The sequence below is a fragment of the Heptranchias perlo genome, unplaced genomic scaffold (genome assembly GCF_035084215.1).
Source record: "Heptranchias perlo isolate sHepPer1 unplaced genomic scaffold, sHepPer1.hap1 HAP1_SCAFFOLD_64, whole genome shotgun sequence".
Taxonomy (NCBI): domain Eukaryota; kingdom Metazoa; phylum Chordata; class Chondrichthyes; order Hexanchiformes; family Hexanchidae; genus Heptranchias; species Heptranchias perlo.
The window spans coordinates 3,943,127-3,958,111 of NW_027139666.1; the positions used below are offsets into that span (position 1 = coordinate 3,943,127).

General features: G+C 43.5%; 1 protein-coding gene across 1 annotated transcript; it reads right to left on the reverse strand.

The window, feature by feature from the left end:
• Positions 1–7,177: 7,177 nt before the first annotated feature.
• On the reverse strand, positions 7,178–14,548 carry LOC137317988 (probable G-protein coupled receptor 139). Its single transcript, XM_067980975.1, has 2 exons — positions 14,479–14,548; positions 7,178–8,076 (listed from the first exon to the last, which is right to left on the reverse strand). Exons 1-2 carry the CDS (start codon positions 14,546–14,548, stop codon positions 7,178–7,180), a joined length of 969 nt encoding a protein of 322 aa, XP_067837076.1.
• Positions 14,549–14,985: the final 437 nt, after the last annotated feature.

Genomic DNA, 14,985 nt, shown 5'->3' on the forward strand with positions numbered 1-14,985 from the left:
GCATAGATCTTCTTTTTGGTCTTTAATCGGCCCCACCTCGCCTCTTCCTACCCGTTTACTATTTATCTGACAATGGAAGACTTTTGGATTCCCTTTTATGTTGGCCGCCAGTCTATTCTCTTACTCTCTCTTTACCCCTTTTATTTCCTTTTTCACTTCCCCCCTCTACTTTCGAGATTCAGCCTAGTTCTCACTTGTGTTATCAACCAGACATCTGTCATACACCCCCTTTTACTGCTTCATCTTACTCTCTATCTCTTTCTTCATCCAGGGATCTCTGGCTTTTGTTGCCCTACCTTTCCCCGCGTGAGAATGAAATTAGACTGTACTCGAACCATATCCTCCCTAAAGGTCCCCCATTGTTCGATTACAGTTTTGACTGCCAATCTTTGATTCCAAATTACCCGGGCCATATCCGTTCTCAACCCACTGAATTTGGCCCACCTCCAATTAAGTATTTTTATTCTGGATTGCTCCTCGTCCTTTTCCGTAAGTAATCTAAACCTAATGATATTATGATCACTGTTCCCTAAATGTTCCCCAATTGAAGCCTGATCCATTTGACCCAATATTCAGTAATGTTTTGAATAAAACGCATTAACTACTCTGTTCTTGCATCAGTTGGTGTTCCGGATAAGCAATTATCTCATCGGTTAATGGTGTAAATCGGTTTTAACTCTGCTGCTGAACTTTGCAATTTTCTTCTCCCATCATCTTTTACAGAGCCACCTGTTCTGTCCTCCTAGTTGATCCAGTGTGTAAACTTGCTCCGCTTTTGGTCTTGTGGCAGCTGCATTATATCTGCAATAGACTATGTGTATCCGGCCCTGAGAATGTTACTGGCTAATTCCCTGTACTAAATATATTGAAATCAGATGATTGGGCTAATGCATGTCATCAGACCACGAGGAGCTGTTAACGGTTTCATGTTGTGGAACCAACTTGTCCTGGAATATATTTTCATGAATGTGTTTTCAGTGATTGATACCGAGACAGCTCACGGTCTCAGTATTACAAGGAGTCAGTGCAGTGTCCTTTCTCACCAATGACATGGTTCAGTTGAACTGGGATTTCAATGTATTTATTGATTATCGCTGTTATGAAATATTATTTCATTGTGTGTGTACCTGCCACAGATGTAGATGTCTGGCCACTGAACTGAGATTCCTGCTGACTCTTTCACATAGTATCACAGTATCATAGTAGGTACAGCACAGGAGGAAGCAATTTGTCCCAACGTGCCTGTGCTGCTTTTTGAAAGAGCTATCAAATTAGTCCAATTTCCCTTCTCTTCCCCCATAGCCCTGTATTTTTCCCCTTCAAGTATTTATCTAATTCCCTTTAAAAAGTTACTATTGAATATTCACCCACCACCGTTTCAGACAGTGCATTCCAGATCATTACAACTCGCTGCATAAAAAATGTTTCCTCATGTCGCCTCTGGCTCTTTTGCCGATCACCTTAAATGTGTGTCCTCTGATTACCGACTCTTCTACAACTGGAAGCAGTTTCTACTTATTTACTCAATCAAAACCATTCATGATCTTGAACACTTTTAACAAATCTCCACTCAACCTTGTCAGTTCTAAGGAGAACAATCCCTGCTTCTCCAGTCTCTCCACATAACGGGACTCCCTCATTCCTGGTACAATTCTAGTAAACCTCTTCTGTAACCTCTCTGAGGCCTTGACATTCTTTCTGAGGTACGGTGTCACTAACTGAACACAATACTCAAGCCGAGGCCTAACCAATGATTTATAAAGGATTAGGATCACTTCCTTGCTTTTGTACCATCTGCCTTCAGCTGTACTTTCCTGTACCTAGCTGTACTTCCCCCAGATATACTCTCCTGTACCTAGCCGCACTCTCTCCAGCTGTACTATTCTATACCTAGCTGCACTGCCTCCAGCTGTAATATCCTGTATCCAGCTTTACTGCCTCCAGCTGTAATATCCTGTATCTAGCTGTACTGCCTCCAGCTGTACTATCTTACATCAAGCCAAAGGAGGACCAGGTGTCACAGTGTGTCAGATACCCTCCCGCACCAGGGTTCAAATCGGTTCATGTCGGTTACTTGTGTCTTGCTGGTATCCCGCTAATACTGAGGTAAGCACCCGTGAATGAATCTTCTTGTAAAAGCGTTTGTTCTTTATATATTGAAGTTCATTGCAAAATGCGGCAAAGGGAATAATTCGAACCAGAGAACGTCACAAGTTTTCTTTTTTATACATATTCATTATCAGGGTGTGGGCGTCGCTGGCAAGGACAGAATCTGTTGCCCCTCCCTAGTTGCCATTGAGAAGGTGGTGGTGAGCTTTCTTCTTGAACGGCTGCAGTCCGTTATCCCACTAAGCTGTTAGGTAGGGAGTGCCAAAGTATTGATCTCATAATTTCCTCTCTGCTGCACAACATCACCGCAGCCCTCAACTGGGTCAATTTAAAGGAGCTTCCGTTGATACAATCATCACACAAACGTGAATGTAGTGGGAGAGCAACACTTCAGGAGGGGAAAAGTGTAGGTCTTGTGCTGTGTTCTGCAGTGCTGGACTGAAGTTAGATACCGGGTGAAGCTGACTCTATAGAGGGTTCCTAACCCTAAACACCAACCCTCCCTGCCAGCCCTTACTCTAGTCAGATTACAGTGGCATTGATAGGATTAAGGTTTTGGTTAGAGCTAGGACGAGGGTTAGGATTAGGGTTTGGCTGGAGTTATAAAGTCAGGGTTGGGGTTGCGGTGTCAGGTTTAGGGTCAGGGTTTGGGCTTTGGTAACTTCTATGACTCGGGCTCGGGTTAGTGTTGGGCTAGGGCTACAATGTCGGGGTTAGGGTTAGGGAGCCAGGTTTAGGACTAGGCTTAGGGTAACGGTGTCAGGGTTAGGGTATTAGAGTTAACTGGAAATCTCATTCCCTCTCTCTCTCTGCAACCTCCTCCTCTACCATTCATTCCTCTCACTCTGGCCTGTTATGCTTGTCTCCCCCTCGCTTCTTCCGATTACGAGACCTTCAACTGCCTCCACCTTATTCTCTGGAATTTCCTCCTTATTCAGCGCCTGGACCAATTTTGATCACTTTCTGCAGGTTTATTTCTTTATCTGGGACACTGCGACAATTTCGGAGTTTTTATGCTGTGCAATGAGCTGCTCGTGAAAATTCATGGCTCCCACGAACTCACGCATCTTAGAAGAGATGTAAATGATGGTGTTTTGGTTTCTCAGATGTTGTCGGGTCTTTAGCAATAGGTGGAATTCACGTTTCTTGTCGACGATATCAGATCCCAGGATGATGTCGTAGTCTGTCGGAAACTGATCATGGTTTACACCCCACGAGAGAGCAGAGACTTTTGACCGCTGGAAAATGGAAGAGGGGATACTGTTGGCCACGTTAAATTCTATTTGATTCAGAACTTCTGGTTTGTCTGTCAAGGTCACATCTCCACCTGCCAGAAGAATGTAAAAGAGTAATGACGTATATTCACTTATTGCTTCCCTATGACACCAACCTGTAAATGGTAAATGTGGTCAAATGGGATTCGGGGCAAAGCAGATTAACACAGTAAAGGCTGTTAAATATAATGATGAACTTTTGCAGTCTCACAGCACTGAAAAACCAGTGAAACAGCGGATAGGCAGCGAGCTCGATCAGCGTTTATATTAACATAGCGGTTATTTTACTGGATTAGTAATCCAAAACTCCGGACGAAAAATCCACAAACTTGAGTTTAAATCCAACCACGACAGTTTGAAAATTTGAATTCAGTTCAAAAATGTGGGAAAAAAAGCTGTTATCAGTAAATGGGTCGATATTAATTTTGTGCCATAGCATAAAACCCGTGATAGCGAGTTTGTCGCCCGTTGAACATCCATCCCGCATTGTATTTTTAGCTGTCCACTCGTTATCACACGTTTTAAACTACCGCACAAAGTCAATATCCGCCCCAGTGTGAACATGAAACTAACCGATTGTCACAATAACCCAACCGGTTTATCAATGTCCTTCAGGGAAGGAAACCTGCCCTTTAACCAATCTGGCCTGTGTGTGACTCCGGTCCCACACCAATGTGGTTGATTCTTTACTGCCCTCTATTGTGGCCCTTTAAGCCACTCCGCTGTATCAAAACAAGAAAAAAACTGTACGGACCACTCGGCTGCGACCTCGGCATCAAATTAGGAATCAAAAAGGCATACCCAGCCTCGTGAAGCTTGCAAGGTCCTCCTCGCTATCTATTGGGGACTGGTGTCAAAGTTGCGAGAGCTGACTCACAAACCAGTCAAGCAATGGTCTGGCATACACAGAGAATCAGACCTGTCCTCACGCCGAGAACGCCCTCCATCGTGTCGTGTGGCATTACCACCCTGCTCAGTGGGATAGATTATTAACAATCTAGCAGCCCAAAACCGGGCATCCATGAGGCGCTGTGGGCCCCAATCAGCAGCATAATGGAACGCCACAACAAGCTTGTCACCGTAGGGCCCGACTTATCCCTCACTTCTCCATCACCATCAAGCTAGGTGACAAAACCTGATTCAATGAGGAATGTAGAAGACCATGCCTGGAGCAGCACCGGCCGTATTTGAAAATCTTGTGCCAACTTGGTGAAGCTACAACAAAGGATTACCATGCATTATAAACAGTGAGAGCACCATGCATTATAAACAATGAGCGCACCATGCTATGCAGAGATCTCAGCAATCCGCAAACCAACCCATCAGATCAAAGCTCTGATATCCTGCCACATCCAGTCGCGAATGGTGTTCGGAAATTAAGCAACTAATGGGAGAAGGAGGCTCGATGAACATTCCCATCCTCAATGAGACACAGCCCACCACATGGGAACAAAAGAACATAAGAAATAGCAGCAGGAGCAGGCAATATGGCTCCTCGAGCCTCCTTCATCATTCAATAAGCTCATGGCTGATCTTCGACCTTAACTCCACTTTCCCACCCGACGCACATATCTCTTGATTCCCTGAGTTCAAAAGCAAAGGTTGATGTGCTTGCAACCATTTTCAGCCAGAAATGCCTCGTGGATGATCGTTTTCGGCCTCCTCCCGCTAACCCCCACCATCACTGGTAACAGTCTTCAGCCAAGTCCATTCACTCCACGTGATAACAAGAAATGGCTGAGTGCACGAGACATGACAAAAGCTACGGGTCACGACAACTTCCCAACAGTGGTGCTGAAAACCTGTGCTCCAGAGCAAGCCTTGCCCCGACCTAAGCTGTTCCAGTACAGATAAAACAATGGCATCGACCGGACGAAGTGGAAAATTGCACAAGTAGGTCACGTGCACAAAAATCAGGACAAATCCAATCCGGTCAGTTCCTGCCCCATCAGTCCACTCTCGAGATCAGCAAAGTGATGGAAGGTGTCATCGACCAATCGGCTCCAGAACTCATTCAGCGATGTCCTGGGGCTGAGATGATTGGCCTCCAACAACCACTATCATCTTTCTTTGTGCTAGGTATGACTCCAGCCACTGGAGAGTTTTCCCTCTGATTCCCATTGACTTCAATTTTACTAGAGCTCCTTGGTGCCACATTCGGGCAAATGCTGTCTTGATGTCAAGGGCAGTCACTCTTACCTCTCCTCTGGAATTCAGCCCTTTTGTCCATGCTTGGACCAAGGCTGTAATGAGGTCTGAAGCCGAGTGGTTCTGGCAGAACCCAAACTGAGCATCGGTGAGCAGATTATTGGTGAGTAAGTGACGCTTGCCAGCACTGTGGACGACACCTTCCATTACTTTGCTGATGATTAACAGTGGACTGATGGGGCAGTAATTGGCCGGATTGGATTTGTCTTGTTTTTTGTGGACAGGACACATGTGGGCAATATTCCACATTGTCGGGTACATGCCAGTGTTGTAGCTGTCCTGGAATTGCTTTGGCAGAGGCACACATGACTTCAGTACTATAGCCGAGATGTTGTCGGGGCCCATAGCCTTTGCTGCATTCAGTGCAGTCAGCCGTTTTTTGATATCAAGTGGAGTGAATCGAAATGGCTGAAGACTGGCTTCTGTGATGGTGGGGAAATCGGGAGGAGGCCGAGATTGATCATCCAATAAGGACTTCTGGCTGAAGATGGTTCCAAACGCTTAAGCCTTATCTTTTCCACTGACGTGCTGGAGTCTGCCGTCATTGAGGATGGGGATATTCACGGAGTATCCTCCTCCTGTTAGTTGTTTAATTGTCCACCACCATTCACGACTAGATTTGGCAAGACCGCAGAGCTTTCATCTGATCCGTTGGTTTTGGAATTGCTTAGCTATGTTTATAGCATGTTGCTTCCGCTGTTTAGCATGCATGTAGTCTTGTGTTGTAGCTTCACCAATTGGGACCTCATTTTTAGGTACGCCCTGTTGCTGCTCCTAGCATGCTCTTCTACAATTCTCGTTGAACTAGGGTTGATCTCCTGGCGTGTTGGTAATAGTAGATTGAGGAATATGCCAGGCCATGAGGTTACACATTGTGCTGGATTACAACGCTGATGCTGCTGATGGCCCACTACGCCTCATCAATGCCCATTTTTGAGCTGCTAGATCCGTTCTGAATCGATCTCATTCAGCACGATGGTAGTGCCACACAACACGATGGATGGTGTCCTCAGAGTGAAGTCGGGACTTCGTCTCAACAAGGACTGTGCGGTGGTCACTCCTACCAATACTGTCATGGAGAGATGCATCTGCGACAGGTAGATTGATGAGGACGAGGTCAAGTAGGTTTTTCCCTCGTGTTGGTTCGCTCACCATCTGCCGCAGGTCCATTCTGGCAGTTATGTCCTTCAGGACTCGACCAGCTCGGTCAGTAGCAGTGCTACCGTGGAATGGCTATTTCACCTAATTTACCGCTTTTATTTTGTTTGGTTATTTTTGATTGTAAAGGAGGGTTTAGGAAGCCGCACCTCGTTTTACCTATAACGGGAGGTCAGTGTTACTGCTTGTAAACACACAGGTCCAGTGACCTGATTACAATAAGAAAGCTTCATGTCAGATACGTGTTTAATGCCACCCCTTCCCGTTAGCATTATCATGCATTTTTAATGGTACATATTATCTGTCATATCTCTGCCCATCAAAATAAATGACGCAAGACTTCATTCTTCTCAAGACATGCTTCCAGCGCTTTATAGAATAGAACAAAAACAATTCTAAAGCTTGAAACTCTTCGCCATGTTTTATTGTTATGTAAATAATTTCCCATTTAGTGTAAAGAGGAATTTTACCCCATTCTTCAGCTCTTCTCTGAATTTCCTCTGTGTCAGTCCATAGATACACGTGTTTGTGGAGCAGCTGAGAAGTTGCAGCATAAAGGCAAACTGCTGGGCGATGTACACGGGATCATTCAAATATTTGTTTCTGTAATTATAGTTTTTCAATTGCCAACTGAAGGAATGCACAAGATACGTCATCCACAACAGTATGAAATTGGCTGAAAGAGCGAACAGCAAAATCATGGGTTTTCTCCGGTTCTCCATTTCTGGATCATTGTGATCCTCGCTGTTGCTCCGGAGTCGCCTGCGGACTCTATTTGCTGCTATAATATGTCTGACGGTTAGAACATTGAACAGTAAGATCAATAAGATCGGTAATAAAGGGGTTAATATACTGTCGATGCACTCGTATGCCCTCCAGAAGCTTGAAGTCCAGTAGTCCGCTTTTCCAATACAGTACCATGGGATATTGTTAAGTACAAAGACAGGCCTGTGTACAAAGAAAACGGGAATGCTTCTCGAAAAACTCACCACACACACGACTGATATAATCACAGTCGCAGTTCTCGGAGTGCAACATTTTGGTTTGAGTTTCTGACAACAAATTGCTATAAATCGATCAAAGGTGAAAGCGACTGTGAACCAAACCGAACAGTCAAGGGACACAATATACAGCACAAGTCTGAGTGAGCACACCGGAGTTAGGAACAAGAAATTAATTGGCAAATACATATTATTAATCCGATGCATTATCACATCGGTGATAATCACTGCGAGATCCGCCACTGCCATGGCCACCAGGTAGTGAGTGATGCATTTGGAGAGACCGCACTTTCCTCGGGACAGGTTCACAATCGCCACCAAATTAACTGTTAAATGAAGAAAAAAATGAGCATTAAAGTCTCCCTAATAGTCTGTGCAGCAGAACATTATGAGGAGATTACAACTTTGTGCTCCCTGCCCCATTGATACCTGCTTTTTATTCACAAGTATTCTGGGCAATTTCTCCTAATATTAAAGTAATAATTGAAATATAAAAATTAGAAAGCAGAAGCTCAGAAATAATGCATCATCTTTTACTGATTAAGGATTACGAAATTCAATGTCATCCACTGAATACCGATATACATTAAACTCAGATGAATACCATAGAAATTATTGAAAAGAATACAATCGACAAATAATGGGGAGATTGTAAATATGCGCAAGCAATTAAAAATTAGAAACTGATAATAATTGATGCATTACAGGAAATGATTAAATAAATCATAGTATCATAAAATCACAATGTCGTTTCAGCACAGAAGGACGCCATTCAGTCCATCGAGCCCGTGCCAGCTCTTTGTAAGAGCAATCCAGTCAGTCCCATTCCCCCGCTCTTTCCCCGTGGGCCTCCATTTCTTTTCCTTCAAGTATTTACCCAATTCCTTTTTGAAAGCCATTATTGAATCTGCTTCCACCACCCTTTCAGGCAGCCATTCCAGGTCATAACTACTCGCTGCGTATTAAAGTTTTTCAATACGTCACCTGTGGTTCTTTTGCCAGTCACCTTAAATCTGTGTCCTCTGGTTCTCGACCCTTCCGCCAAAAGAAACAATTTCGCTTTATTTACTTTATCTAAACCCTTCATGATTTTGAACACTTCTATCAAATTTCCTCTCAACCTTCTCTGCTCTAAGGAGAACAACCCCAGCTTCTCCAGACTATCCAGGTAACTGAAGTCCCGCATCCCTGGAACGGCCCCAGTAATTTTTTTCTGTATCCTCTCTAAGACCTTCACATCCTTACTAAAGTGCGATGCCAGAATTGGACACAATACTCCAGTTGTGGCCAAACCAGTGTTTTATAAAGGTTCAACATAACTTCCTTGCTTTTGTCCTCCAAGCCGCTATTAATAAAGCTAGGTGGGAAAGTAATCAGTGAGGAGGACGCAAAGTGTCTGCAAAGTGCTATCGACAGGTTAAGTGAATGGGCAAAAAGGTGGCAGATGGAGTATAATGTAGGGAAAAGTGAGATTATTCATTTTGGTAGGAAAAATAGAAAAACTGAATATTTGTTAAGTGGTGAGAAATTATTAAAAGTTTGTGTTCAAAGGGATTGAGGTGTCCTTGTCCACGAAACATAAAAAGTTAACTTGCAGGTACAGCAATCAATTAGGAGGACAATTGTATGTTGGCCTTGATTGCAAGGGGTTTGGAGTGCAAGAGTAAAGAAGTCTTGCTGCGATTCTACAGGGCTTTGGTGAGACCACAACAGGAGTACTGTGTGCAGTTTGGTCGCCTCACCTAAGGAAGGATATACTTGCCTTAGAGGCGGTGCAATGAAGGTTCACTAGATTGATTCCTGGGATGAGAGGGTTGACCCATGAGGGAAGATTGAATAATTGGGCCTCTGCTCCCTGGAGTTTAGAAGAATGAGAGGTCATCTCAGTGAAACATTTAAGAATCTAAGAGGGCTTAACAGGCTATATGCTGAGAGTCTCCAGACCTAGCTGCGCCTCTAGCCAAGCTGTTCCAGTACAGCTTCAACACTGGCATCTATCGACAATGTGGAATATTACCCAGGTATGTCCTGTTCAGAAAAATCAGGACAAATCCAATCCGGCCAATTACTGTCCCATCATTCTACTCTTAAGGGGTGCATGAACAGAGAGACCTGGGCGTGTACATACACAAATCTTTGAAAGAGGCAGGACAAGTTGTGAAGGCTATTAGCAAAGCATATGGAATCCTGGGCATTATGAATAAAGACACAGAGTACAAAAGCAAGGAGGTTTTGCCAAACCTTTATAAAACACTGGTTAGGCCTCAGCTAGAGTATTGTGTCCAATTCTGGGCACCACACATTAGGAAGAATGTCAAGGCATTAGAGAGGGTGCAGAAGAGATTTAATAAAATGGTGCCAGGGATGAGGGACTTCAGTCATGTGGAGAGACTGGAGAAGCAGGGATTGTTCTCCTTAGAATAGAGATGGTTAAGAGGAGATTTGATAGAGGTGTTGAAAATCATGAACGGTTTAGATAGAGTAAATAAAGAGAAACTGAGTCCAGTGGCAGAAGGGTGGGTAACGAGAGGACACAGATTTAAGGTGATCGGCAAAAGAGCCAGAGGCGACTTGAGGGAACATTGTTTACACAGCGAGTTGTAATGATCTCGAATTCAATGCCTGAAAGGGTGATGGAAGCAGATTCAATGGTAACTTTCAAAGGGGAATTAGATAAATAACTAACGGGAAAGACATACAGTGCTATGGGGAAAGAGCAGGGCAATGGGAATAATTGGATCGCTCTTTCAAAGAGCCGTCACAGGAACGGTGGGCCAATTGGCCTCGGCCTGTGCTGTATCGACAATGATTCTATGACACTACGAAACAAAATAACAAACGTTATTTATGGATTGTGAAGTTACAAGAAAGGAGAAAATGAACAAAACATAATTTTGAATTAGGGCATCACATTAAGCGGAAAAATAAAATAACCTGAATCAATGAAAATATGTGAAATTATAACAAGGGGTTAAAGTGATCAATAAATATTTACAACGTATCAGATGATTCAGAAATGGAACAATGAAAAATAAAATGAATCTTGAATTGCAAGATTTCAGTCAAAAGAATAAATCAATAAATAACAAAATGCATCAATGAGTTGAGAGTTACAGAGAGGGAAAATTAAACAGGAGAAATCAGTGATGAATTAAGAACTTCCCATAAGGTAATTATAAAGCAACAGTAAGCAGTATTGAAATGGTAGGATACAGTATAGTGGAAGATCAAAACAAGAAAATCATTGAAAAACTCAGAGTAAAGTAATTGAAGAAGCTAACAGTGCCTATCAACAATGAACTGGGAGACGCAGTGGAGGGAATATTCAAATAATACAACTCAATGACGAATTGAGGGATCACAGTGCGGAGACGAGTAAACTCTTCAATATCAGTGAAGAGCTGGGAAACTCTACAAAGAGTTTATTACACGGCATCAGCTAACAGATGTTTACTTAACATGAACTAAAGCACGAGACATGAACTAAACACAAGAAACCCTTTCAATCCAGCTACACACTTACAGTAAATGCAGGTGACATAAATAAAAATACTGCTGTGGGTTTGTTAGCTTCATTCGAGACAATTTTAAATTGTCCCCCTCTTTCTCTACCTCCACCTCGCTTCCTTTCGCTCTTTTTCTCTTTGCACCTCTCTTTTACTCTCTCTCTCTCTCTTCGTTTGCCTCTGCCTCCCTCTCCTTCTTTCTCTCCCTCTCTTCCTCTGCTTGTGTCTCTCACCCTTTCACTCGCTCTCTCCCTATCTCCGTGTCTCTCAACAAATAATATCTAATTTCTCGTATCCTGTTGATAGCTGAGACTTTAAACATAAAGGGTTACAACATCAATGTGTTTCTCCCGATTTTCCGCCATAAATTCAGCGAAATATCGGCGTCAACCCCGAAGAAACTGCATAAATGGAATTCTGGACCAATGTTATGTGACATTCCTACACTGAAGAGAAGCAACAATGCAACTTACAAGGGATGCTGGACCGTGCACACTCGCACATCAAAAATATCACAGGGATACATGCAAATATATCAGATCCGGAGAATCAAGGTGGAAATTCAGGCGCAAGTGTTCATCATGTGCAACCTCCAGTGACAAAATCTGAGGGATTTTTTCCAGTTAAATGCATAAGATCGTTCCTTCTAATTTAACACACATCATGATAGATTTTGACTTTTTCCAGTAGTGCCGCACGGGTGATAGCGAAGCGACAACATTGATTTCAATGGAAATAAAAACAGGGAGAGATGTAAAACCGGATGACGATTCGCTCGAACCCGTTTTGCACCATCACCCAGTCAACATTACCCACCTTGGGCGGAAGACACCTGCCGGACAGACTTCTTCATTACAGGGCAAGCAACGTCTGAAACCAATGAGTATCATAGCTTCATACAATCATAGAAAGTTACAGCACAGAAGGAGGCCATTCGGCCCATCGTGTCCGTGCAGGTCGAAAAAGAGCTATCTAGGTTAATCCGACTTTCCAGCACTTGGTCCGTAGTCCTGTGGGTTACAGCAATTCAAGTGCACATGCAAGTACTTTTTAAATGAGTTGAGGGTTACAGCCTCTCTCACCGTTTCAGGCAGTGAATTCCAGACCCCCACTACGCTTTGGGTGAAAAAGATTCTCCTCAGCTCCCGTCTAGTCCTTATACCAATTACTTTAAATGTATGCACCCTGATCAATGACCCATCTGCAAAGAGAAATAGGCTCACCCTATCCACTCTATCTAGTCCCATCATAATTTTATAAACCGCAAGACAAGTGTCAGGCAATGACCATCTCCAACAAGAGAGAGTCCAACCATCTCCCCTTGACAATCAACGGCATTACCATTGCCGAATCCCCCACTATCAACATCCTGAGCGTCACCATTGACCAGAATCTTAACTGAACCAGCCATATAAATGCTGTGGCTACAAGAGCAGGTCAGAGGCTGGGTATTCTGCGGCGAGTGACTCACCTCCTGACTCCCCAAAGCCTTTCCACCATCTACAAGGCACAAGTCAGGAGTGTGATGGAATACTCTCCACTTGCCTGGATGAGTGCAGCTCCAACAACACTCAAGAAGCTCGACACCATCCAGGACAAAGCAGCCCGATTGATTGGCACCCCATCCACCACCCTAAACATTCACTCCCTTCACCACCAGCGCACAGTGGCTGCAGTGTGTACCATCCACAGGATGTACTGCAGCAACTCGTCAAGGTCTCTTCGCCAGCACCTCCCAAATTTGCGACCTCTACCACCTAGAAGGACAAGGGCAGCAGTCACATGGGAATAACACCACCTGCATGTTCCCCTCCAAGTCACACACCATCCCGACTTGGAAATATATCGCCGTTCCTTCATCGTCGCTGAGTCAAAATTCTGGAACTCCCTTCCGAACAGCACTGGGGGAGAACATTCACCACACGGACTGCAGCGGTTCAAGAAGGAGGCTCACCACCACCTTCTCGAGGGCAATTAGGGATCGACAATAAACGCTGGCCTCGCCAGCGACGCCCACATCCCATGAACGCATAAAAAATATCTCCCCTCAGCCTCATTTGTTCCAAAGAAAACAACCCCAGCCCATCCAATCTTTTCGCATAGCTAAAATTCAACAGCGCTGGCAATATCATCGTAATTCTCCTCTGTGCTGCTCCAATGCAATCACATGTTTCCTCTAATGTGGTGACAAGAACTGTACGCAGTATCAAGCTGTGGCCAATTAATGCTGTATACAATTCTAACATAACCTCCCTGCTCTCATATTCTATGCCTCGGCTAATAAAGAAACGCATCCCATATGCCTTTTCAATCGCCTTATCGACCTGTCCTGCAACCTTCAGGGATCCGTGGACGTGCACTCCAAGGTCCCTTGGTTCCTCTACACCTCACAGTATCCTTCTATTTATTGGGTATCCCCTTGTCTTGTTTGCCCTCCACAAATGCATTACCTCACACTTCTCTGGATTGAACTCCATTTGCCACTTTTCTGCCCACCTGACCAGTCCATTGATATCTTCCTGCAGTCTACAGCTTTCCTCCTCTCTATCAACCACAAAATAATTGTAAGTAGTGGATAATAAAGGTGATCATATAACACGCCCCCTTTGATTTGAGAAGTATATGCTCGCAATTAGAACAGTGTTGAAGTAGGTCAAGAATGAACTATTATGACGCAGTCATACTGAACATTAAAACACAGTAAAACTGAACATGATATTAAACTGCTTCACTTTCAATCCAATACATAACAGGAGCTGAGTAATAACCTTCTATATCGCACTTCAGTAGAGATTAATCGATTGATGCCAGATTTCACTTGTGAAGAATTTTTTCTCCGCAATGTATTTGAGTAAACCTTAAACAAGAAGAGTAATTGTTTCCCATATTAAACTGTTATAAAATTGAGCTGCATCATGAAATTGCCAGAATCCAATCAACAAGTATTGCTGATCTGAGGCTAGTGTCTGCTTTACATGGGAAATTAGAAAGCCCACCGACAGAACATCACTGCGCCAATTCCACTCGTGATGAAGATTCAACAAACCTCATCCTGTCAACAGAGAACTCGCATTAAAAAGACAAGACATTACTACAAATGTAACTGATACCAATAAGTAGGACAATGGCATAAGAAAAACACACGAAGAAATACGAAGCAGGCAGCAGGAGGAAAAGTTACACACTGATTTTTACATTTAATAACTCGTTTAAAAAACTTACCAGCGACTCCAACGGCAGCAAGAACAGGGTAGTAAATTAGTTCCAGCTGAAAAATTACTGGATATCCCATTTTCTGTGAGAAGCAACGATGACTGAGGTGCTGAAATCAAGAATCTGAATGAGCGAAAGTGCTGAATAGTTCAAAAGTGCCTTAGATATAGCAGAAGGAACCCTCCCGCGAAACAATTAGTTGGGATACATGCTCAGGGATATTAGTTACAGATAGTTGAACAAACAGATTGAATCAAACACTTTCACTTCAAATGGTTGTTATGTACCGAATAGATATTGTTAGTTTAGCGGAGTGGTTAATTTACTGGACTATATATTAGCAATTCACAATGCTTGGACTAATGATCCAGGGAACGTGAGTTCAAATCCCACTATGGCAGTGTGTGAATTTGAGTTCAGTTAAGAAACTAAATAAATCTGGAATAAAAAGTTGCTTTCTGTAAAAGTGACCATGAAGATGTCTGATTGTTGTAAAGGCCCAATTATTTCATTAAT

Bases quoted from the DNA above. Each gene is read 5' to 3' on its own strand.
- LOC137317988 (XM_067980975.1), bottom strand. From the start codon at position 14,548: ATGGGATATCCAGTAATTTTTCAGCTGGAACTAATTTACTACCCTGTT. The intron at 8,077-14,478 runs GTAAGTTTTTTA...TTCATTTAACAG, and splicing joins TGCTGCCGTTGGAGTCGCTG to TTAATTTGGTGGCGATTGTG.